At 56.6% G+C, this 24,933-nt stretch overlaps 1 protein-coding gene and 2 long non-coding RNA genes across 3 annotated transcripts; 1 reads left to right on the forward strand and 2 right to left on the reverse strand.

Moving 5' to 3' along the window:
* The first annotated feature begins 684 nt into the window (after nt 1-684).
* MLXIPL (MLX interacting protein like) lies at nt 685-18,925 on the forward strand. The gene is given in 18 exon segments (XM_049638791.1): nt 685-1,033; nt 4,755-4,861; nt 8,931-9,013; nt 9,168-9,257; nt 9,540-9,584; nt 10,038-10,239; nt 10,365-10,445; nt 14,000-14,169; nt 15,426-15,833; nt 15,835-15,973; nt 16,201-16,268; nt 16,346-16,493; nt 16,657-16,772; nt 16,865-16,984; nt 17,149-17,276; nt 17,378-17,501; nt 18,076-18,205; nt 18,514-18,925. Coding segments are annotated over 18 exon segments (2,571 nt in total). The 5' UTR covers nt 685-740; the 3' UTR covers nt 18,633-18,925.
* Nucleotides 9,786-15,429, reverse strand: LOC125928193 (uncharacterized). The gene is made up of 2 exons (XR_007459589.1): nt 14,611-15,429; nt 9,786-10,253 (listed from the first exon to the last, which is right to left on the reverse strand). It is a non-coding gene; the product is annotated as an uncharacterized LOC125928193 (long non-coding RNA).
* Nucleotides 18,926-19,018: 93 nt separating the features above from the next.
* LOC125928192 (uncharacterized) lies at nt 19,019-24,927 on the reverse strand. The gene is made up of 3 exons (XR_007459588.1): nt 24,675-24,927; nt 23,736-24,007; nt 19,019-23,329 (listed from the first exon to the last, which is right to left on the reverse strand). It is a non-coding gene; the product is annotated as an uncharacterized LOC125928192 (long non-coding RNA).
* Between the last annotated feature and the right edge of the window lie 6 nt (nt 24,928-24,933).

The raw sequence follows: 24,933 nt of genomic DNA on the forward strand, positions 1-24,933 counted from the left end.
GAGAGGGTGAATGTGAGCCTGGACACCAGAGAGGGCAGGGAGGAAGGGGTGTAGTTAGCTGAGGGACTTCACAGGAGGGCACTGGAAGCAAGGAATCCTAGGCACTGAGGCACTTTCTGGCTCAGGTGTGAATGATTAACAGTCAAACTTTTTTCTTTCTTTCTTTTTCTTTCTTTCTTGAGAGAGAGAGTGCGCGCACAAACACGAGTGGGGTAGGAGCAGACAGAGAGAGGGAGAGAGAATTCCTAGCAGGCTCCGCACTGTCAGTGCAGAGCCCGACCTGGGGCTTGAACTCCCTGAACCATGAGATCTTGACCCAAGCCAAGATCATGAGCTGAGCGGAGATCAAGAGTAGGTTGTTCAACCGATTGAGCCAACCTGGTGCTCTACTCGTCAACTCTTCTTGAGACCCCTTTTGGGTGACATAGGGGAACCGCATAAGGAGGGGCAGGAGGGGAAATAGGGACCTCTTCCTCTTCCAAACTGCAGACCCGCAGTAGCTCCGCCCGCGCTCTCGCTTAGCATATTGATCATGCTAATTTATTTATTTTTAGCGTGCGTATTGATTATGCTAATTTAAACCCAGTCCCGCCTGCTCCCGCGCGCTGTCCCCAAGGCCCCGCCCCCTGGAACGACCTATGGCTGCGGAGGGGCGGGGTTATGTTAATGAGGCCAATCTGGCCACACTGGCCGCGCCAGCTGCTCCACGGAGCCCGGGCGAGGCGGCTGCGACGAAAGCCATGGCCCGGGCGTTGGCGGGTCTGGCCGCTGGTTTGTCCTGCCCGCGGGTCGTCCCCAGCCAAGACTCGGACTCAGACACAGATTCGGAGGACCCGAGTAACCGGCGCAGCGCGGGCGGGCTGCTCCGCTCGCAAGTCATCCACAGCGGTCACTTCATGGTGTCGTCGCCGCACAGCGACTCGCTGACCCGGCGGCGCGACCAGGAGGGGCCCATGGGGCCCGCCGACTTCGGGCCGCGCAGCATCGACCCCACACTCACCCGCCTCTTCGAGTGCATGAGCCTGGCCTACAGGTGAGGGCGGCTCCGGGGCCCGGCAGCCTCGGCCCTCCGTGGCGGCACCACGCGCTGGGCCCCCGGACACCCCACCCGGCCCCAAACTTTGGTCCCTGGCTGCTCTCGGAGAGTCCGACCACATCCTGGACACCCTTCTCCCCCAACCCCGAGCCTGCCTCCGGGGCAGGCTGGCCCCGGCCCTGCCTCCAGATTCCCATGGCTCACCACTTTCACTCCCTCCCCAGGTTGCGGACGTCCTGTCCTCCACCTCGACCTCCACCTCGACCCACCAAGGCCCCTCTCCCCATCCTGACTCCTCTGCCCCCAAAGAAATTCCAGGGCATCCCTCGAGCTCCCAGGACCCTAAGCCATTCCCACCCTCCACTCTGGGGGCCACTCCACCAGACCACCTCGGCCCTCCGCTCCCTCCCCAGTACCCGGGCCCAGACCCACTCCATTCCTGCACCCTGGCGAAACTCCTCACGCCCATGATTGTCCCGATTCATAGCCAACACTTTTGAAACCCAATCTCTTGTCCACCCTGTACTTCCCAATTGCCGGGACACTTGTTCTTGACCTGTTAGGTCGAGGGTGGCGGGAGAAGGGTGCTCCGGCGGGCCCAGCTGGCAGAGTTTCCCAGCGGGCGCCCGGCAGGGGGTGCTGCTGGTTCCCCGGGAGGCCTGGGTTCGCCTACCCGGGTCGCAGCGCGAGGCTGAGCGCCTAACGCTGCCTGGGACCCCTGCTATGCGCGTCGCGGAGCTCGCGGACCGCGCCTGGCCCGGGCTTCCACGCCTGCCTGCGTCCCTGGAGAGGGCGCGAACCCGAGGTCTGGCCCGGTGCCCTGGAGCAAAGTTCCCAGGAGCTGAGGGGCCAGGATAAATTATCAACCGAAAACTGTAGAGGTGAAAGGGGGATCGGCCAGCCTTGATCTTTTCTCTGTGCAAATATTCCTCTTCCTCAGAGGCGCCTCCTCCCCTTCTGAGAACCGCGGGATACAGAACGGCCCTTGAGGCTCTCTGATCTGGAACCGGAGCTGGGGTGGGGATTGCGGGGGTGTTGCCCACCCCCAATCGCGGCAGCCCAGCCACGACCCCATTGGCTGCAGGCGGTGTAACCTTGGCCCATATGCTCTGGCCCCGGGCCCAGGTCATGTTGCAACCTGATCGTCCAAGGCGCCGGACCGATGTGGAAAGTTCAAATTCCCGTCCCTTTCTTCCCTTCCCCCGCCTCCTGGGACATCACGGGACAGACTGGGACAGAGCATCTAAGGTCCTGGTACACCGGATGTGGGCACCCCCCAGGTTCTCCCAGCCCCCCCCCCCGACCCCCCACGTTTCTCACCTGCTCCCAACTTCAGCTTCCTCCTTCATACTACACCCCACAGACCATGGGTGACCAAAAGAGGAGGTTCAGGGGAGGGGGCAAGGTCAGGAGCAGAGCACACTCCAAAAACTGCTCCCACTAAGAGGCTGGACTAGAATCTGATGTGACCCAGGGCAGCTGGGGAGGAGAGGGCTGTTCTTTTCCCCTAAATACCCAGCATATTTAGTCTCTGTGGGGGCCTAAGAGCCATGGATGGAGGTGACTCAGTACTACAGGAGCCTTTGGCTTCCCCTGTTTGGTAGAGAAAAAAATCTGAGGCTCAAACTGGGACAGTGTTTTAGCCCTTGAATACCCCTAATTATAGGGGTCCCCCGGAGAGGAGTGGACTAGAGAAGCCAGGATGCCCCGAGAGAGTGACAGGATGGCAAGGGACAGCAAGGCAAGGGGTCCCCAGGTGCTTGGCCCAGAGGACAGCCTGTGGATGCCTGGCCAGCTTTCATCCTCAGCAGGGCATTGTGGGCAGAGGGAGGACTTCTCTCCTAAGAGGAGATGCATATTCCGTGGTTCTGTGGGTGGAAGCCCCAGGGAGACAGGGTCTGGAAGTTCCAAGAAAACACTTGTTTGCGGCCAGAGCTGGCTAGCTGTGGAAAGAATGGCCCCGGGCATGTAGACCCGAGGCAGGACCCTGTCAGAGAGACTCTCAGGGAGTTCCTATAAGGGAGCTTGGACTCATGAAGGGGGAGCGGTGCTGAACTAAGAGTTCTAGGTTTTCTCCCACCCATCCCTGAGATTCCCAGATTTTCTATTGGTCAGAAGAAGCCTTTGAGCCCTGGTCATGGGCTTTTTCCTCTGGGCTGAGCCCCTCTCCTCCCCTCCCAGCCAACAAGCCCAGCACAGACCAAATCCTTTCCTTCTGGGCTTGTATGTTGTCACTATCTCATCTCCCTGAGCCCTTCCTGGCCACAAACCCCAGAACCTCGGCAAGGACAGGGAGGGAGGGGAGGCAGGCTGGGCGTGGGACACTGAGTGATCAGAGTGGGTGGGGAGGTTGCTGGGATACAGGCAGAAGCAACAAACTCAGGAGTCCCCCCAGGTGCCAAAGAAGCTGGCCCAGGAGGTATCAGTGCACCCCACCCAAGTCTCCCTTCGAGACAGATGGTGTTTATCTAACTTAGGAGGGAGAGGGCCAGCCAGCAGGCATGGGCTATGTACTCTATTTGGGTAATGAGGCCTGTGGTACCCTGGGGTGGCAGCTCTTTCCACTCCATACCCCAAAACAAACACAGGAGCTTGGAGACCAGAGAGGAGAAGAGACCTGGTGACCCATGCGCTTCAGGGGCTGTAGGAGTCAGATTGCCACCCACCCACCCATCACCCCCACGATGAGGGAGAAGCCTTGGGAGAAGGCAGGCCTGGTGTCCCCCACGCCTCAGCCTTCCATGTGAGCAAGGGTTGGAGGAGATGGGCCAGAGGGGACTCATATACAGCCCTGGCTTGTGGACCACGAGGAGGGAGGGAGGAGGGAGGGATCAGTGGGGGTCTAGACTCTGAGCATCTTGACCTCCTAGGTCAGATCCTTAGCGGTAGCAGACTGGCCTGTGCCTAGCACATCTTGACCTGGAGAGTCATTGCGAGAGTGGATTTCATTGACTGCTAGGATTAGGGTCAGGGTGAGGGCTGGGGTAAGGGTGCTGCCTCCCCACTGCCCACCACTCCACCATCCCAGCTGCCTTCCTTTGGGGCCTGATGGCTGTTGTTTTGCACACGCCCCTAAGAAGGGGTGCACCCCATCCAGCTCAGTCCAGATTGCCATCCTGGGATTCTGGAGTGGGCAGACGCCAGAAGGGCCGGGAAAAGGCAACGGCTGGCTGCTTGGAAGCCACCGGTAGTGAAGAGATTCTCTCCTCACCCAGGCACACCTTACCCATCCCCGGAGGAGGCCAAAGAGGGCCAGTGAGACTGGTGGAGAAAAGGCCACAGGGCCTGCATCAGTCTCCACCATGTGACCTTAGGCATGTCCCTTTCCCTCCCAGGCACTCAGTTTCCCTCTGTAAGAAATGACTCTGAGAACCCTCCCTAGCCAGCCTAAGAAAAGGATGCCCATGAGGCCGTGGTATTATTGTTCTGAGGAAGGAGCTGACAAACAGGTTTCAGCCTGGTTTTAGTTCTGGTGGTAGGTTAATGAGCAGCTCAGCCTGGAGCAGGGACCTGGGAGGGTTTTTTAAAGGCCTGACTCTCAGGGTAGGGATTTCAGGCAGAGTGAGGGGCAGGATTTGTGGGGTTGCAGGGGAGTCCTCAGCTTGCCCAGCATGGATGAGTAACCAGCGCATGGGAAGAGTGGGGAGCCAGCCCTGCAGGAGGCCTCCCTGAGCTGCCCCTTGTCCAACCCCCTGACCCAGCCCTCTCCCTCTGACAGTGGCAAGCTGGTGTCTCCCAAGTGGAAGAACTTCAAAGGCCTCAAGCTGCTTTGCCGGGACAAGATCCGTCTCAACAACGCCATCTGGAGGGCCTGGTATATCCAGTGTGAGTGGGCACCATGGGCCTCGCCAGCAAGGGGGGCTGCATGTGGGAGGTGCCCAGGAAACCCCCTTAGGGCCAGCACCAGCATCTGACCCCCAGAGTCTCGGGGAACGTGTCCCAAAGGGTACTCTGCCCTGGGATGCTAGGCACAGCGGAGGTCACCCCTTGGAATCCTAAGGTGGGCAGAGATTTGGAGGGCAGTTCAAGACCCTTTCTGCATTCCGTCAGCATAGTCAGTGCTCCAGATGCCAGGGTGGAAAGAGGTGCTAGATGCTGGCTAGGCCAATGGCATCACACTGGGAATGGGGAAGCTAAGGATTCTGCCTGGGTCTCCACCAGCCTTTCACTAAAGTCCTCACTGAACCCCCATCAGGTGCCCCCATGGAGACTGGGGACAAGGGGCCAGAGAGGCCATGTGGTACAGTGGAGGGGGCTTCGGACTTGGGAGTTACCCAGAGCTGCTTTCCTCCCCAGTCTCTGCCCTTGCCGGCTGTGTGACTGCAGGCCGTGTGACTAACCTCTCTGAATCTGTTTCCTTATCTATAAAATAAGACCAATAGTCCTACTTTTCCTGGTTGGCATGGTGATAACAAGTATGAATGGGCCTGGCACAGAACTGATGCTAAATAAATGATGGTTGAATCTGAGATGCCCTTGAGGAGGTCACGGTCATTCATTTGGGGATATGAGACCCACCCACCCACCACGGCCCAGCAGCAGAGGCTGAGCGGCCTCAGACCAGTTGGCCCTGGGTTGGGACCTTGTCCAGATCAACCAAGTCCCGCTTGATCAAAGGCTTCCCTGAGCTGGGAACACACAGCCCAGGAGGGACCATACTCAGTATTCTCTGTCCCGGCTCCATTGGATTCCATCCAAGCAGAGAGAGGGAGGGTTTTCTGGTTTCTATTTATCTATGTGCCCAGTGCTCCCTAAATCATCTTACTTGAGGCTTCCTAGCAACCTTGGCAGATAGATATTATCACTCCCATTTTATGGATGAGCAAGTAAGGCCCAGAAGGCTAGTAACCTGTTCAGGGTCATGGAGCATAAAAGAAGCAGAACTGTGATTAGCTGGAAGTCCAGGGCTCTCCTACTCTGAACCCAGTGCTCCTTCTACTGCTCCGAGCTGGCTGGCTTCCAGTCCTCAACTGACAACACATAGGATGGGCCCTACTCAGACCAGGAAGCTGACAGGCCAGAGGGAGTCACTGCCCACCCCTCCACACACCTCTGCACTCTCCACCCTTCCCCACGAAGCTGGATGGGATGCAGATCCTTCTCTCTGCAGAAGACATTTCTGATGCCACCCAGGGCCCTCACCCAGACAGGCAGACCCTGGTCTCCAGCTATTGCACGAGTTGCTGGAAGCACCCCACGTTCTGTGTCAGACAGAGGTGGGTTGAGTCAAGTTCTAGGATGCCCCAGCTGTGTGACCTTGGGAGAGTCCCTAGCCTCCTTAGCTGGAGCTCACTCATCTGCAGAGTGGGAATAACAGTAGGTCCCGCTCTGAGGTTTGCTGTGAGTCTTCAGGGAGATCATTCATATCTCAGCACAGGGCCTGACACACACAAGGGCCCCTGAAGGTGATGATATTTTTGTGACGATAGTAACAACACGCGGCAGGCATGTAACAAATGTCAGCACGCGCCTTCTCCCTGAGCACTGAGGGTTTGAAGGTGGGCTTCAGGAAAGGGAGAGGGGTGGGGACAGCTGGAGGACTGCCTGGCTCATCCCCTCGAACCTGCCATCCCTCTGCAGGCTCCTGGCCTCCAAGATCCCCTCCTTTCTCACACCCTCAAATCCTGGTGTCCTCTGAGCACCCAGGGCACTGTGCACCTCTCATGGGAGGCTCCCCACCTTGCTTTAGCTTGTGTTCTGTGTGTGCTTTCCTTATCTCTCCAACTAAGCTTGAGCGCCCCGATTTATCCACTGATTCCTTGTCCCAGTATCTGTCACAGCTTAGGTGCAAGGGGCCAGGTGGTTGCCTGAATGGGTGAACTTACTGGTGTTGAATAAAGCCTACCCCAGATCCAGGAGCCACATGGTCACTGCCCTTCTGTCTGGAGCACAGGGTCCCCAAGGTGGGGGAGGAAAAGCCCAGCCAGGCCTGCTCAGACCTGACCCTCTGGGACCCTGGACAAACTTATTCTTTCCTAGTGCCCATCTCCTCATCTGGGAAGCCAGGACAGCCACTCTCTGAGACCCTCCTTGCTCTAACCCCAGGGAGTCCCTACACCCGAGGGCCCATCCCTTTGTCTTCCCAGCCACGTTCAGGTACCAGGACAAACTCCCTCTCCCATTCTCATGGGGATCATTTGGGAGAATGTCCTTTAGGACAGAACTTTGTAAATGATGCTGAAGGTCCCAATAAGTGTCACGTTCGGGTGGTCCCCCTTGTCTGTCAATTGTCTGAGAGGAAGTTTGCTGAGGGCTAAGGCGGAAAAAGTCACTGCTTGGGGAGCCCAAGGTTTGGAAGCCCTACTGTGTGCCAAGCTCTGCTCCAGATTCAGGGATTTCAGTCTAAAGGGCAACAGCTCCTGCTTTTACTCCCAGCAGGGAGGCCAGCATGCAGAGAAATGGCCAAGGCCAAGTGGAGAGCGAGGCAGATAAGACCATGGGGTTTCAGAGGAGGGAAGCTTCCTGGAAGAGGGGTGGCCCTGGGCAATCCTGATGGGTGGGCAGGTGTGGGTGAGGCAGAGGAGGGAAGGGAAGGGCGGTGTAGAATAACAGCGGAAGGTGAGCTGTGGTGGGGAAAAGCCGTTTGGCTTCAAGGTGGGGCCTATGAAGGAGGTGAAAAGGGGGATGAAGCCGACAGGCCAGTCATGGAGGGTTTGGAAGCCAAGGTAAGAGGTGTGGACTTTATCCTGGAGGTCTAGGGAACCATGGAGGGTTTCTGCATTTCCAGGCCATGACAGGAAGATGGGCTGGAGAGGGTGAGGCTGGAGTCAGGGAGGTCCGGGTGAGAAATGACATCAGACCGGGGTGGCATTGAATATGGAGGGGAGGGGACAGTGGAAGAAATGCCACACATCCTCCAGAGTGACTTAGATAGGAATGCTGGGGCCAGTGGGGAGTTTCTGTGACTGGGAGGCAGCAGTGACCGTCCAGAGGCACAGGCTTGGGAGGGATGTTTCAAGTTTTGGGACATCCTTTTTTTTTGTTTGTTTTAGTTTTAATTTGGTACATCCTGATGGAGATTCTGTGGGCAGCTGGAAAATAAGCCTGGAAAGAGGCAGGATGAGAGAGGTTGGGGGGCGGGCCTCGAAGAAGGACCAGTGAAAATGGTCAGGGGAACAGGAGAACCAAGGGAAGGTTCCCTTGTCGAGGGAGGAGGGGGTGCTCCACCACTGAGGCCCAGAGGGATGGGCCTTGGTGGGGCTGGGGGGGGGGGGGGCAGACAAGGGCCTTGACAGAACACTGGGGGCAGGTACTGAGTTACAGGAAGTGAAGAGGAGACCAGGAGGCATGGAGTGCAGGTAGTGGTGGCAAATCTTCCAGAACAAGGAGCAAAACAAAGGGGTGAAAGGGAAGAAGATTAGCTTGTTGGGGAAGCAAAGGAAGGGAAAGTTTGGCAGGAACAGGGGAGCTTGGAATATGGTTATGGGCCCAAAAGGAGGAACCTGGGGAGAGACCAGGATTGGAGATAGGGAAGGGAGTGGAGGAGGTGGCAAAAGGGCTCAGCTAGGTGGCCTGAAGGGACAAGGGGTGGTTATCTGGCATCAGCTTGGGCAGTGCCTGAGGCAGGGGACCAAGGGCTCCAGGCCCTGGCCTGCTGGTCTGAGGGTCTGATGTTGGGGCAGCTCATTTCCTGTGATCACACAATCCCATTCAGCAACCATTGCCTGCACACCTGCTGGGCTGCCAAGGGGGGCAGAGGAGGTGTGGGAGGTTCCTTTCACGGGGTTCCCATAGAAGAGGGAGCTCTGGGAGGGCTGGAGCAGGCAGAAAGACTTCTGGAGGAGGTGGTACTTAGTCTAAGCAAGATTTCCTAGCGTGGCACTTGAGTCCCAGTCCCCTTGGAGTGGGAAGTGATGGAGCTGGGTACCCTCCTGACCTGGCCCCCTTCTCTCAGATGTGGAGCGGAGGAAGAGCCCCGTGTGTGGCTTCGTGACCCCCCTGCAGGGGCCTGAGGCTGATGAGCACCGAAAACCAGAGGTAGCTGAGACGCAGGACCTCCCGCCTGCCTGCTTCCCTACCAAGCCCGGTGCCTCCTAGCGCCGGGCGGGAGGGGCTGGCGCCGATGGGGATCGGGTGAGGGGTGGGGTCCGTGCTGCCCGTCTCACTGAGCCCCCTCCCGGGCCCTCTCCAGGCCGTGGTCCTAGAGGGCAATTACTGGAAGCGGCGCATCGAGGTGGTGATGCGCGAGTACCACAAGTGGCGCATCTACTACAAGAAGCGGGTCAGTGGGGGGCCCCGGGGGGGGTTGCTGACCACTGCCTCTCTTGAAAGAGCCCGGGGCGAGACGCCCCTCGACCCTGCCTCCCATTAAGACCCGGGCTGACAGCGCCACCGTGTGGCCGAGGGTCCCCTCGCAGCCTCCTTACCTCCCAGCGCGGAGGAGCTCCAGAGGGGAAACCGGCATCCCTTTCATCTGGGGGAGCTTGTGAGTGGGGGAGGCCTTGGCGGGAAGTGATGGAAGAGGGACAAGGGATCCATTGTCCACCTCTGTGTGTTCCTGCAGCTCCGTAAGTGCAGCAGGGAAGGGGATCTCCTGACCCCAAAGCAGGTGGGTGCTCCCTGGACCCAGAGAATTGACAGCTTCTCTCTAGGAGAGGAGGGCGGGACCCGATGGGGGCAGTGGGCGTGGCCGCCGTCCTCTGGTTGATTGAGCCCTTCTCCTCCTGAGGGGTGGGGAGTCCTTGAGCGAAGTGGTGGGAGGCATGGGGGAACGGAAGTCCCTAAGAACTGAGGTTCCAGGCAGAAAAAGTAGAGGGGACAGGAAGAGGCCCCTTATCTGTTCAGCAGGCCATCCAGCTCTAGCTCGTGGGGACAGTTGTTAAAGGCCAATGGGGTGACCATAAGCCTTCCAGTAGGCAAACTGGGTCCTCCAGAGAGAGAGGTGAGGAGGGCCATGTACTGACCGCTTCATCCCCCAGGCGGGGGCCATATGAAAGGGCCAAGGGCAGCGGGAGACCCCGGTGTCCCTCTCTCGTGGCTGCTGAAGGTTCTGTCTCCCTAGGTGGAAGGGGGTTGGCAACCACCGGAGCGATGGTGCGAGCAGCTCTTCTCCAGCGTGGTGCCCGTGCTGCTCGGGGGCCCAGAGGAGGAGCCTGGCGGGCGGCAGCTTCTGGACCTGGACTGCTTTTTGTCCGACATCTCCGACACGCTCTTCACCATGACTCAGCCCAGCTCCACGCCCCTGCAGCTGCGCCCTGAGGACGGTAAGGGCCTGCACCTGCAAAGGGAGGCCTGTGAAAACCCAGGCAGCCAAGGGAGGATGGCCAGGGGTGGGTGGCCCCCAGTCCACCCGGCCTGCCGCTCCTGACGTCACCACTGCCCCCTCCAGCTTATGTGGGCAATGCTGACATGATCCAGCCGGACCTGACACCCCTGCAGCCCAGCCTGGATGACTTCATGGAGATCTCAGGTGAAGCAGCGCCCTGTCCTGGGGGAAGGGGGAGGCGGGGCCTGTGGCTGGGTCAGTGTGAGGAAAGTCCCAGCATGACCACCAGACCTCAGGCCCCTGTGGGAGGGTGGATGATCTGAGTGATTTCTGAGGGATCTTCCTGGTCTCCCTTTGTCAGGACTTGGGATGCAAATGACTTGGCCTCAGGTGAGAGCAGGGCCAGACTGGATACTGAGCAGGGGTCAAGGCTCAGGGGCACTGAAGCTTCAGGCTCTAGGCTCTTTGGGCTCCCAGGAAGCAATGGATGCTGGGACTCTCAGGAGAGAAAGGGACTTTCATTTGTTTGGGTCTGTTTATTATTTATTTAATTCCCTTTAAAAACTATTTATTGGGGCACCTTGGTGGCTCAGTCGGTTGAGCATTGACTCTTGGTTTCGGCTCAGGTCATGATCCTGTGGTTTGTGGGTTCAAGCCCCTCATCAGGCTCTGTACTGACAGTTCAGAATCTGCTTGGGATTCTCTCTCTCCCTCTCTCTCTGCCTCTACCCTGCTTGTACTCTCTTTCTCTCTCAAAATAAATCAACTTAAAAAAAAAAAGAAAAAGAAAAAGAAAATCCCAGGAATTGTATCTTGTAAAGCACTTAAAAATTTTTTTTTAATGTTTACTTGTTTTTGAGAGAGAGAGAAATGAGCACATGAAGAGGGGCAGAGAGAGAGGGAGAGAGAGAATCTGAAGCAGGCTCTGTGCTGTCAACAGTGAGCCCGATGTGGGGCTCGAACCCATGAACTGCGAGACCACGACCTGAGCAGAAGTCAGACGCTTAACTGAGTGAGCCACCCAGGCACCCCAAGCACTTTTTAAGTAACATGTTTCTGTGCCTCCCTCTCCTGTCCCCAGGGCCACTGGGTCACTGGTTTTTGTGTCCTCCCAGAGATACCCATGTCTGTATAGCAGCTGTGGACAAATGTCTCTTTTTGTTTTCACAACACACTCTTCCTACATCATTTCTTTTACTTAGCTATATCTTGGAGACTGTCCCCGATAATCAAACATTTAGGGGATTCTGGAGCCATGCTAGGGGTCAGGTAGCCATAGAGACTTGGCTTGCCTTAGCCAAGGCTCCAGGGCGAGAAAGGGGGGTTCTGGGATACAGGTTTAGTGGCAATGACCCCTCCACTCCTTTTTCACAGGGTCCTGGGCCTGTCAGTCAAGAGGTGGGGAGGGAACTAGGGAATGAGGAACCACCCCCACCCCTGCCTCAGCCCTGGACAGGGTGGGGGCTGTGGGGGCAGAAGTGTTGATGGCAGTGCCCTGAGAGCAGACCAGCCTGGGAGGGCAGCGGTCCTGTCTGGGCACACGCACCCCTGCCACAGGTAGGAAACTTCCTGGACGCGGGGCCCCAGGGCCAAAACTGGGGCTGAGAAGCCGCTTCTCTCAACCCAGGGTGGCTGCCTGGGTGGGGGTGAGCATGGGCAACCTACAATAGGGGGTGTGGGTCATGCAGAGGAGGTGGTTAGTGTGGCCCCCTCTCGTGCTCCATTACAGGGAGGGTAGGGACCACCAGGGACACCGGGGCTGGTGCTTTGATTGTCCCCCAAGAGCTCTTCGCTTGAGAGGAATCCCAGTGAAGAAGCCGGAACTCTATGGAGGGAGGGGGCTTGGTGAGGAGTGCTCAAGGAAGGGGAGGGGGCTTGGAGCAGGAGAGGGTCTCAGGGAGGGGATGCACATCGATGGTGGGGGTAGAAGCTTGGGATGGGGGAGACTAGGGGTCCGTGGGTGGCTGGCCAGGGCTAGGAAGCGGAGAGGGGCAACTGAGGGTAAACTATGGCTGGGGGTTGGTGGTGACTCAGTGGCGAGCTGGGCTCCTTACTGCATGAACCCTTCTGAGCACCGGGGGGCAGGCAGCAGCAGTGAGCAGGAAGCAGGCCCAGTATGTGGCTAGTTCTAGAGCCTGGGCCTCAGGGGGCCTAGTGGTGAGACCCACAGTCCGTGGGGGCTGGGGGATAGAGGATCGGTGACCACTCACTCTCTGCCACTCAGTCCCTTGGTTAAACGGAGACAGTAGGACAAAAAGATCCTTTCTGATCAGGTGGCCAAGGAAAGACACACCCACACCAGGCACAGAGCAGACATGCACATGCCGAGCACCTCACATCAAGGCAGGCACACAGGCTCAGACAGAGCCACACACACACACACACACACACACACACACGGAGACAGATAGATGCTACATGTAGAGCCAGCCTTCCAGTGACAGGTGGGCACCAGAGTCACGTAAGACGTGCAGACAAGTTTAGGGGCACCTGGGTGGCTCAGTCGGTTAAGCGTCCGACTCTTGGTTTCGGGTCGGGTCATGATCTCACGGTTTCGTGAGTTCGAGCCCTGCGTCGGGCGCTGTGCTGGCAGCACAGAGCCTGCTTGGGATTCTCTCTCTCACCCTCTCTCTCTGCCCCTCCCCCACTCATTCTATCTTTGTCTCTCTCAAAATAAGTTTTAAAAACTTTAAAAAAAAGAAGGAAAAGATAAAAAAAAAAAAAAAGATGCACATACAAGTTCAACACACAGCAGGCTCCAGATTTGGCATGGTCTTATCTGTCCCACTCCTGAGTCTCCTTCTCTTGGGAGGAGGCCTGACCAGCTCCCCTGCCTGGGGAGCCAGGGCCCATCCAAGGCCAGCGGAGCTGGGTGGGACAAGACCAGGAGGTCTTGGGAGCTGCTGCAGGCCAAAGACTGGTCAGGGTCAGAGAAAGGTGCCCGGAAGGGAGCGGGTGGGCGGGCGGCGCCCAGGCCCGGGATGTGGTCAGGCCGCAGGCAGCTGCTTCCCAAAACCAGAATAGCCTGGGGCTTACACAACCCGCACCTCAGACAATCTGGCTGACCCTTCCCGCCAGCTCTTCCAGGCTTTCCAGTGCCCCCCCCAACTCCTGCCCCCGCTCTGAGCCCACCCTCTGACCCCTGCTATGACCCCCTTAGCCCTTCCACCCCGCTCCCGGGCTCTGCTTTTGAGGCCCCACTTGACCTTCCCACAAGCCAACTTCGCAGACCCACTGACCTCCTGACCCCTCTCACCTCTATCTCACCCCTTGAACTCCTATCACCCTGGGGCTCTTCCCTATCCCGGACCTCTGCCCCTTTGCACCCCACCCCTGTCCCTTCAGGGCACTCTCTATTACCCCTCCCCTTTCTCTGGCCCCAGCAGGGCTGGTAACAGGAGCAGAAGAGGGGAGTGCCCAGGCCTGGGACAGGGAAGGGGGCCTCATGAGCCGAGTGTGGGGCTCAGTGGGAGGGCTGTTTCCTGGGGGTCCTGCTCACGCCCCCACACGGCCTCTGCTGTCCTCCACGCAGGCCCATCCCAACCGAACCTCTGTTGCTGCTTCCCCTGAGTGAGACAGAAACTCTCTCAATTTCACAATCTCCTGTGGAAGCCCCCCCTCCCCCGCCTCCCCCCACCTCACCGCCAGCCAGGCCAGCCCAGCTTGGGGACAGGGCACGAGGCCCACTCTCCTCCCACTGCCTCCAGCCACGCCTGGGCCTATCCTTAACTGCCACCACCCTGTATGTTGAATTGCAGATTTCTTCACCAGCTACCGCCCCCCACAGACACCCACGCCCTCACACTTCCCGGAGCCCCCCAGTTTTGGCACCATGGCTGACCCTTTCTTCGGCAGTTCGATCCTGGGCTCAGAGGTGCCCCCTGCCTCGTCAGGCATGACCCACCTCTCAGGGAATAACCGCCTGCAGGTGAGCTCCCACCCCACGCCATTCAGCCGTGCCTCGCTCACCTGCCCATGTCCAGGAGATACTCAGGGCACTTCCTGGGTGCCCATTCCTACGCTTGGTCGACTGAGAGGGACTGGAGGGGGGAGACAGACCCCATCTCTGCCCTCTGAGTGGGCGCAGTTCAGCTGAGGAGGAAACCGTTGTGAAGCAGAGGTGGACCAAGTGGTTCTGGGAGGGAGGCTGAGGGCAGGGGAGCAAGGAGCAGGGTACCACGAAGGACTGGGGTGCTTGGGGAAGGCTTCCTGGAGGAGGCGAGGGTCTGGGCTTAGTGAATGTGTTGGGTTTGGCCAGAAGAGGCCAGTAAAGGGCAAGCCAGATGGGAGGAGAGCACACACGGAGACAGAAAGCTCAGTGTGAGCATTTAGGAAACGGTGAACCTGCCATTTGGGAGACGGAACTCACAGGCTCAATTCGGTGGTTGCCTCTCTGCTGCCAGGTCCCTCTGTCATCAGACTGTTCCGGCACTATTGTAGTTCATTGCTGAGAGGTCTCTCTCCTCAACCAGACCGTGAGCTCCTTACTGGAAGAGCTAGGCCTTGCTCACCGCCGCATCTTCCATACCTACCACAGTTCAAGAAGCATAGGGTCAATGGTTGCCCAATGGTTGAGCCACTAAGTGAATGAGTGAATGTGTGGATGGATGGGTGTGTTGGTGAATGGATACACGGGTTGTAGAGGGGGGTGGATGCTCACATGGGTAAGCGAGTGGTTGGTTGGATGCATGTGCTGGTGGACGGATTTGTAGATGAATAGGGTGGTGGCTGGATAAGTGGCTGGTCAATGAACAGATGGTGGATAGGTGGATGATGGATTATGTCTGGATGGGTTGGTGGATGAATGGGTTGGATGGATTGGTGAATGGGTTTATACCTCACAGGTCGATTGAGAGATAGATGAGTTAGCTCACAGGTGAGAGGCCAAATAGGGGAATGGAGAACGAATGGATTGGTGGTAGGATGGAATCATTATTTGGTGAATGAAAAGATGGGCAGGAAGATTGATGCTCTTTCTTACACCTAATGTGTGCCTAAGTGTGTTCCACTCCCTCCCCTCATTAGGTTACAATTTCCTTTGGTGTGTGTAGGTGGGGGGGACAACAGGGATCATTTCTCCTCTCTCTCCCAGTGCCCAGTCCAGACCTCAGCCAGGGCAAGAGCCTGCCTGGGTGGCTGCAAAGGCCAGCTTTCTCCCCTGCTCTCTCTCTGTCCCCCAACCAGGCTCGGAGCAGCTGCCCTGGCACCCTGGACTCCAGTGCCTTCCTGAACTCTGATTTCCTCCTTCCTGAAGACCCCAAGCCCAAGCTCCCACCCCCGCCAGCACCCCCACCCCTCTTCCAATACCCTGCCCTTCCCAAGGGGCCTGGTCTAGAGCCCTGTCCCCCACCCGCCTTCCCTCCCATGGCTCCTCCCCCTGCTTTGCTGCAGGAAGAGCCTCTCTTCTCTCCTAGATTCCCCTTCTCTACTGTCCCTCCTGCCCCAGGAGTGTCCCCACTGCCGGCTCCCACTGCCTTCCCACCTACCCCCCAGCCTGGTCCAGGCCCTGCCCCTGCTCCCTTCCCCATAGACCTTCTACCCTCAGGGTATCTGGAGCCCCAATTTGGGCCTCACTTCACAGTGCCCCAAGGCATGAGGTCCAGAGGCAAGCCCCCCCGCCCCATCCCCTAGAGGGGAGAAGCCCAGCCCCCCAACCTTGGGCCCTGCCACCGCCAACCCCACTACCCCAGCGGGGGGCAACAACCCCTGCCTCACACAGCTGCTCACAGCAGGTAAGATGGGAAGAGCACTGTCCTCAGAGGGGAAGTGGGGAGCCTGTGGGAGCAGAGGGTGAAGTGGTAACGGGTGGGCTCAGCTGTGGGGGAGGTGGCGAGGAATTAGGGACATGGGCCCCAAACCCAAAAGGGGAGTGAGCTATCTGGAGGGGAGGGATGGGGTCTTGGGAGATGACGGGGCTGGGGCTGGCCCCAGTGTCCCTCACAGTTCTGCCTGTGCACAGCCAAGCCTGAGCAAGCCCTGGAACCACCACTCGTATCCAGCACCCTCCTCCGGCCCTCAGGGTCCCCGGTAAGATGGCGGGCACTGGGAGGTGAGGGTGAGCCCAGGGCTTCACCCCAACTCTCTGCCCTTCTCCACCCCTGCAGGAGACGGCCCCTGAATTCCCCTGCACCTTCCTACCCCCGACCCCGGCCCCCACACCACCCCGGCCCCCTCCAGGCCCAACCACACTGGCACCTCCCAGGCCCCTGATTGTCCCCAAAGCGGAGCGGCTCTCGCCCCCAGCACACAGCGGTAAAGAGGGCTTGCAGGGATCCGGGAGGGGGGTCCCTAGGGGATGGAGAAAGGGGAAGGAAGAAGGGGGGCCCACATCTGAGGCCAGGATGAGAGGGAAGGGGCAATGGGACCCCTCTCCCCTGTATCGGTCTGTCTGGGGGTCTGTCTTTCCCGGCCACAGGTGGTGAGCGGAGGCTGTCTGGGGAACTCAACTCCATTCCAGGCCCGGGGACCCTGAGTGTCTGCGTCTCTCCCCCTCAACCCATCCTAAGCCGGGGTCGTCCAGACAACAACAAGGTGGCACCATTCCCTCACCCCAAGATCTGTTTGCTACCCCCAGGCCCTTCCATGCTCCTTCCTAGGCTCACCCCCCTGTCTGCCTCCCCAAGACTGAGAACCGGCGCATCACACACATCTCTGCAGAGCAGAAGAGGCGCTTCAATATCAAGCTGGGGTTTGACACCCTGCACGGGCTGGTGAGCACACTCAGCGCCCAGCCCAGCCTCAAGGTGAGCCTCCAGCCCGGGCCGGCACCCCCGGAACCACAGGGCTCCTTCGTAGACCCCCTGCCCAGGACCAAGCCCCAGGGCCCCCCAGACACCCAGTTTCCTCCTCAGTGGGCCCCAGAGTGGGGCCACCTCCAGCACCTGAGCCACACTGGGGATGCCTGCAGGTGAGCAAAGCAACCACACTGCAGAAGACGGCCGAGTACATCGCCATGCTGCAGCAGGAGCGGGCGGCCATGCAGGAGGAGGCCCAGCAGCTACGGGACCAGATCGAGGAGCTCAACGCTGCCATTAAGTAGGTGTAGGCGGGGGGGTGCGCATGCGCGTGCGCACGCGTGCGCCGTGGGGGAAAGGGGCAGGACTCCCAAGCCCTGACCAGCCCCATGTACCCCCAAGCCTGTGCCAGCAGCAGCTGCCTGCTACCGGGGTGCCCATCACGCACCAGCGTTTCGACCAGATGCGAGACATGTTCAACGACTATGTCCGCACCCGGACACTGCACAACTGGAAGTTCTGGGTGGTATCCTTACCTGGCCAGCGGTAGGGTGAGCGCCGCAGCCGGACCAAGCTGTGCCTGACTGCAGGCTCAGCGCCACAGGCCAGCCAGGGTCCCAGAGCTGCTCCCAGGGGAAGGGGCCCCGGTTCCGCTCCCTCTTTCCAGGCCCTTGGCATCTTGGCCAGCAGGAGTGTCCAGTGATTAGCTGGGAGCAGAGGGCAACCGAGGGAGGAGCCCCCGGGTGAGGGGAACACAGCCCCGCCCACAGAATGTTCCAAGGGCAGTTTGGAAGAGCCTAAAGTCTGGGTGATGTGAGTGGGGTCGGTCCTAAAGAAGACATGGAATCTCTCACCCCCTTACCTGGTCAAGTTCTTGGCTGAGCCTGGGCAGGAAGCCCAGGGAGGGGGGATAGTCCAGCTAGAGGAAGGGCATAGAGGAGCCGGGCAGAATTGGATGGTAGCTATAGCGGGAGGCCTCGAGGTTCAAGGTGCCACAGTGGCCAGGCCCTTCCCCTTGTTTGGCCCAGATGTCAGAGCTACACGTGAGCTGGGTGAGGGTACTGGGTGGACAGCAGGCCTGATCCTTGACCTGGGCCCAGTTCAGCATCCTCATTCGGCCTCTGTTCGAGTCCTTCAATGGGATGGTGTCCACAGCAAGCTTGCAGAGCCTCCGTCAGACCTCACTGGCTTGGCTGGACCAGTACTGCTCCCTGCCTGCTCTCCGGCCAAGTACGTGAGCCACCTGCCTGCCCACCAGAATGTCCAGGCCTCCAGGCAGAGGGTTCCACCTGCTCAGACTGTAGGTCCAGCCTGACTTCAAAATAGCCTAGAGTTTGGGCCATCCCACTATGTACCCTGGATAGTCCACTGGCTACCAGGACACCTGCAGACATAGGTCCTACGAGGGGCTGACAGTCTTGCCACCTACTATCTCCCCGCTATCCCTTTGTCCTCAACATCCAAGGGTAGGGCCCTGACCCAGGAGGTATCTTTGCCTTTCTCTCTCTCTCTCTCACTCTCTCACTCTCTTTCCCCAGCTGTCTTGAACTCTCTCCGCCAGCTGAGCACATCTACCAGTATCCTCACAGATCCAGGCTGTATACCTGAGCAAGCCACACGGGCAGTCACAGAGGGCACCCTTGGCAAACCTTTATAGTGCTGGCCAGACACTGCCACTTACTCAGCTGCCCAGGGGCTGCTTTCCTTGGGCCTGGGCTCCAGGGACAACTTCTGGGCACTCCCCTCCTGCCCCTTGCCCTGGCTGTCCCCTTTCCTGAGGGTCTAGCAGGGCCCAAATCTCTTCCACCTCCTGGAAGCCAGGAAGAACGGCGTTCCATTCCCTGCCCCACCAGAGACTAACACCGTGACCTGGAGGATTCATACTCTCTCTTGGGACCTTCACTTTCCAGTCTGAAAAATGGGGATGGAGAAGCTTCAACCAGAAGATGATCCCAAGGCCTTAGCAACTGTGATACTTGGGGCCTAAGCTGACAACTCAGGGAGCTCGTAGGAGGAAGGGGGATGATCCTGTTTCCCCACCATCCCTCCCTGTACCCCCCCCCCCCAAATAGGGCACAGGCCTCTGTTTCTGATCAGAGAGACAGAAAAGGAGCGTCCCATTCTCTGCTCCTCCACTGGTAGCCCAGTGGGGGGTAGGGTGCTGCAGGGTGGCAAACCTAGGTGAGGCCAGGAAGGTCTGATCCCAGGAGACAGCAGGGCAGGAGGTGGCCAGACCAGGTCAGGCATCTTGTGTGCATGTGGATGCGTGTGTGTGGATTTTGTAAAGAATTTTCAACCAATAAAAACAAAAACTGTTGGGGACTGTCAGTGTGTCTCACTGGGACGGATAGACAGAGCCAATTGGCAATGGGAGGTGGCCTTCAAAGGACCTTAGCTTTTCCTCTGAGCTGGAAGCCACTGGAGGGTTTGGAGTAGAGGTTTGACAAGATCAGGTATAAGGTCTTCACAGGATCTCTCTGGGTGCAGAGTCAGGAAGAGGCCACCATGGGGCAAGGGCAGGAGCAAGGAGGCCAGTTTTAGGCTGTTGCTGTCATCCAGGTCAGAGATGACAGACACTCATCCTGGAAATCCTCGCTCCATGGCCAGGAGAAGGTTCAGAAAGGCTTACCACCTTCCAAGTTGGAAGAGGGCAGAGCCGAGCCCATGAGTGGAAATCACAGGGAGCCATCCAGAAGGAGAATGTGTTGCCCCTGGGGGTAGCGATGTGCAAATAGAGGGCAGACACACACTTGGTTGGGATGTCTTAGAAGGAACTGATACTTTAGATGGGGAGTTGGGGTGAATGGTCCCCATATTTCATTGATTCTTCTATTGAGCCATTTAACAGATCCTTTCTGAGGGCCCACTGTGGCCTAGATGATGGTCTTGGTGCTGGGATTCTGTTCACCACTGGATCCCTCTCCTCATGAAGCTGATCCAAGGCGGGGGAGTCTGAATCTTCTCACATCTCAACTTCTGCAGATGCTTGCAGGATATAAACAGCAGACGGTCTTCTGTGGCCTTTGACTTTCCCTCATTTATGTGGAATCATAATAGCAATGACAATACTAACTGCTCACTCCTCTAGCATTTACTACGTGCCAACTACTATTTTAAGCATTTTATATACATTAACTCACTTATTACATATTAACACCTACCTCTATGGGCCAGCTGTGAGGATCTCAAAGTAAATATATACAAAGCACTTACAGCAGTGACTGGCATATGTAACACTACGTAAGAGTTATAATAGTTACTATTAGCACCCCCATTTTATAGATGAAAAATTGAGGCACAGAGAGGTTAACTAGCCCGACATTGTATGGTTAGTGAGATGCCCACTCACACCGTCTGACCCTAGTCTTTGCTTTTAGCCATCTCTCTTTTTAAAAAAAAAAAAATTTAACATTTATTCATTTTTGAGAGACAGAGAGAGACAGAGTGTGAGTCGGGGAGGGGCAGAGAGACAGGGAGACACAGAATCTGAAGCAGGCTCCAGGCTCTGAGCTCTCAGCACAGAGCCTGACACGGGGCTTAAACCCACGGACCGCAAAATCATGACCAGAGCGGAAGTCAGATGCTTAACTGACTGAGCCACCTAGGCGCCCGTAATTATTTTTTAGTGTTTATTTTTGAGAAAGAGATGGGGACAGAGGATTCAAAGCAGGCTCCGCACTGACAGCAGAGAGCCCGATGCCGGGATCAAACCCACAAACCCACAGACCTGAGCCAAAGTCTGACACTCAGTCCGACTCAGCCACCCAGGCGCCCCTAGCCACCTCTCTTTACTGTGCAGGTACCACATGCACCCAGGCATTGAGTGCTATTTGTTGCCACAGACAAAGGTTTGAAGTGGCTGAGAGGTAAAATCCTAGCAGTGTGCTCTGTTTTCACCGCTCACACCCTTCCAGGAAGGTCCCTGTAAGACATCCTTTTGACCCTGTGTCCCCCCAATAGATGCCACTTTCCTTTGAGAAAGTTATCTACACTTGCTCTCCCTCTCTCCTCCCCTCCCACTCACCCCCTGTCTTTGGTCTCCTTCTGCCAGCTTCCACCCCAGCCTCACCCCTGCACTGACTCACGCTCACTGAGGTCACAGGACTCCCTTGTTGCCAAATCCAACAACCACTTTGCAGTGCTCTTTTTCCCTCAATATTCCCCCACCGCCCCTGGGCCCCTGGACCTCATTCTTGAACCCCTTTTTCCCTGTGACTCTTGAATTCTCTCCAGGCTCTCCCACCTGCCTGACAGTGCCTTCCCAGTGCCTGCTGTGGGAGGCTCTTCCTCCTGGCCAGTTCCTTCCTGGCCCACTTCTCACTTGGTGGCAAGCGTTAGGTAATACCATTCCCTTTGCCTTCTCTGCCGAGGACCCACTATTCTGCATCTGTCCTGCTCTGCCCCTGGAGCTACTCAAGCACATATCCAACTGCCACCCTGCCCCTTCCCTCTGAATGTTTCACAGCTCCCTTTAGCTTCAAGGAACAGAATTCATCATTTCTGAGACTGCAGCCCACAGTCTTCCATCTCAAACATGGTCCTTTTCGTGTTCCCCATCCCCAGGAATGGTGCCACCACCCAGACATTTGTCCAAGCTGAAAACAGCCATCCGTTACCAAGGGCTGGCCAGTTGACCTCCATCCCCACAGCCGCCACCCTGGTCCAACAGAGCATCCCCTCCTACACAGTCTTGTACTGGCCTGCTGGATCCCTGGGAGCTACTTCTCGAGCTTAAGCGTGCATTTGAATAGCTTGGAAGGGCTTTAAAAAATCTTCACAGCCGGGTCCAGTCCAGACCAATTCAATCAGAAGCCCTCAGGGTGGAAGTTTAGACACTAGCATTTTTTTAAGGTGATTCCAATATGCAAGAACCACTGTAATTGAGGCTTCGAGCTGCAAATAACATATGCCTGGAACTCAAGCTAGTTAAATGGGTGGTTCAGAGTTTCTGAGTCTGCAGGTCTGGGATGGGGTCTAAGAATCTGCATGTCTAATGGTGCTGGTCCAGGGTCCATACTCCAAGAACTGCTACTTAAACAAAGGAAGAAATTTATTGTTTTGCCTAACACAGAGGCCAGGTAGGAAGGCCTCCAATCAATACAAGGTGGGTCTTCAGTTGCAGATTGTGAAGTTGTGTTTCCACTACTTCCTTCACTCCCGCTGCCCTCTGATGAGGCCAGGTTTCTGGGCCCATGGTCAAGGTGCTTTGTGAATGGGCCTTGCTACCTCTCTGGCCTCATTTCTCTCCACAGCCTCCCTCCCTTCACATTCCTCTGGTGCCATCAGCAACACTCACCCAGATGGGCTGCCAGAGCCACTCCCTTCCGCCTCCCCTGTCTGAATGCCCACCCCGCCAAAGGTATAGCCAAGTCTCACTGCCCCTCCAAACTCATCGGTACAGCTCCCTCCCTGACCTGCCCAGCCTTCCCAAATCCTGCTTTGTGTCATTGGTTGTCCTTCCACAAGTTGACTTTGGCTTCCAGCTGAGCCCTGTGACACCAGAGGTAAGAGCCAGGCCAGATCACCACCCACCGAGTGGCGAGTGGCGTGGCGAGTGGCAAGGTGGGAGGAGTATGCGTGTAGCCCATCTCAGTTTACTACCCACCCCAATGAGCTCTTTCTCTTGCTTCCTTGTTGACCTTGGGTAAATCACTTGATCTGAGCCTAGTTGTTGTTGTTTTTTTCTTTCCATTTGCTTAATTTCATAGCATCACTTGCCTTAAAGGCCACTATAAAAATCAACCAAATTCTTGATGTGAAAGAATCTTGTAGCCTTGACCGAGCTGTACACAGAATCCTACTCTTTCTTCTCCTTTTCCCCCACATCAACAGATTGGAGTCACAGATCTGCATGGGTTCCCATGTCACTCTTCCCCTGTGTGATCCCTGGAAAGTCACCTAATGAGCACCTCCTAGAGCATCAGTTTCCTAATCTGTGGGATGGGAATGTGAGATTAAATGAAATGCAAAGCTCCCGGATCAATCAATGTCACATGCAAAATGCTTGGTGAAGGAACTTTTTTAAAAAATGTTTACTAATTTTGAGGGACAGAGAGAGAGAAAGAGAGCACACACAAGCAGAGAGGGGCAGAGAGGGGGACAGAGGATCCAAAGCGCGGTCCACGTGGACAGCAGCCAGCCCGATGTGGGGTTTGAACTCACGAACCGTGAGGTCATGACCCGAGCCGAAGTTCTAAGCCACCCAGGTGAGTAAAGGAAGTTCTTCTAAAAGTACAGCTTTTTCAGAGCACCTGGCTGGCTAAGTCAGTGGAGCATGCAATTCTTGATCTCGGGGGTCATGAGTTTGAGCCCCATGTTGGGTGTAGAGACTGCTTAAATAAAAAAGTAAATAACCTAAAGGAAAAAAAAAGTACAGCTTTGTCTCTAGGTGATGGAGAAAGTGGTTCATGGCTGGTGCTACAGTTCTCAGTAGCAAATTAAAAAGGAAAAGCCCCAGGATGTTCTGGACCCCTCCCCTCCCCCTGCTTCCACCACTGCCCACAGCTGAGTCCATGCCAATCCCCCCCACACACACACCTCCAAGGACAAAAGGGAAGGAAATGAGGCCACCCTCTGTTTGCTCTCTGACTGGATCTATGTCCTCAACCGAGGTTATGGGTGTATCTGTCTGTCCTCTAGTCTCTAGAGCATCCTCTCTCCTTAGAGGGTCCTTCTAAAGGCCTGAGAGCCTGCACTTCAGGAGAGGTTCCCTGTTGGGCATGGAAGCTTTGCATCTGGGATCCCTGACCCTGGTACTTACTCTGGGTTGTAGGGCTGGGAGACCCACGGAGCCCTGCTCCCTGTTCTGGGAACATTTCCTTTCTGTTCAAGCAGGTCTAATTAAAATACTATCAATTAGTCTTTCAGAATATCTCCTTTTTGGTTAGAGCTGAATGAACTCTGTAGATTGTATCCAGGCCAATTTCCTGGTTTTGATATCACACTGTAGTTATGTAAGATGTTACCATTGGGGGAAACTGGGTGAACGTTCGTGGAAACTTCCTGTTCCTTTTTTTCCAACTCCTTGTGAATCTATAATCTCAAAATACAAACATCTTGTTAAAAATCTTTTCAAGTTCCTTTCCACTTCCCAGCCCACCTAAGTCCAGGCCCTTATTATCTCCTTCTTGGATCCTTGCAAACACCTCCTGATTTTCCTTCTGTCTTTGGTTTTGGCACACAACTGATCTTCCCAGAGAATTTCAAGAGACACCAGTTTTGCCCTAACTCGCCCTGAAATAACCAGCAGAGGCTCCTTTCTTTCTTTTTTTTTTTTAACGTTTATTTATTTTTGAGACACAGAGAGACAGAGCATGAATGGGGGAGGGTCAGAGAGAGAGGGAGACACAGAATCCGAAACAGGCTCCAGGCTCTGAGCTGTCAGCACAGAGCCCGACGCGGGGCTCGAACTCATGGACCGTGAGATTGTGCCCTGAGCTGAAGCCGGTGCTCAACCGACTGAGCCACCCAGGCGCCCCGAGGCTCCTTTCTGCTGGTTGGATTCAGCTGGCTCTCAAGGCTCTCCAGATCTTTCCATTCTTATCTACTACTTACTTTTTTTGCTCATGCCCTTGCCTTCCCAGAGCATCCCTTCCCAGCTCTCTGCTGAGGCTATTATTCCATGCTTCAATTCTAGGGCTACCCTTTCTCTCCTCCATTAATACCAAAAGCCCATTTAAATTTCCTCTGATGTTAAGACCTGTTAAATGGGAGTAATAATTCCTGCCTTGGCTCCTTGAAAGGATCCACTGTGGTGATGGCTGGAATAACGCCTTTAATAAACAATTATCAGTAAATTACTCAAGGAGAGGACTCAGCAGAGCCTGCAGAATTTGCCTCCCAGCTTGGGGGACATCACAACCTCAAAAACCAGACCCCACAAGGGCCAGGCCCCGCCCCTCGACACGATCCATGGGTGGGCCCTGCACAGCTGGTCGCTCCAACAGTCAGGCCCCGCC

Source organism: Panthera uncia, chromosome E3 (genome assembly GCF_023721935.1).
Source record: "Panthera uncia isolate 11264 chromosome E3, Puncia_PCG_1.0, whole genome shotgun sequence".
NCBI lineage: Eukaryota > Metazoa > Chordata > Mammalia > Carnivora > Felidae > Panthera > Panthera uncia.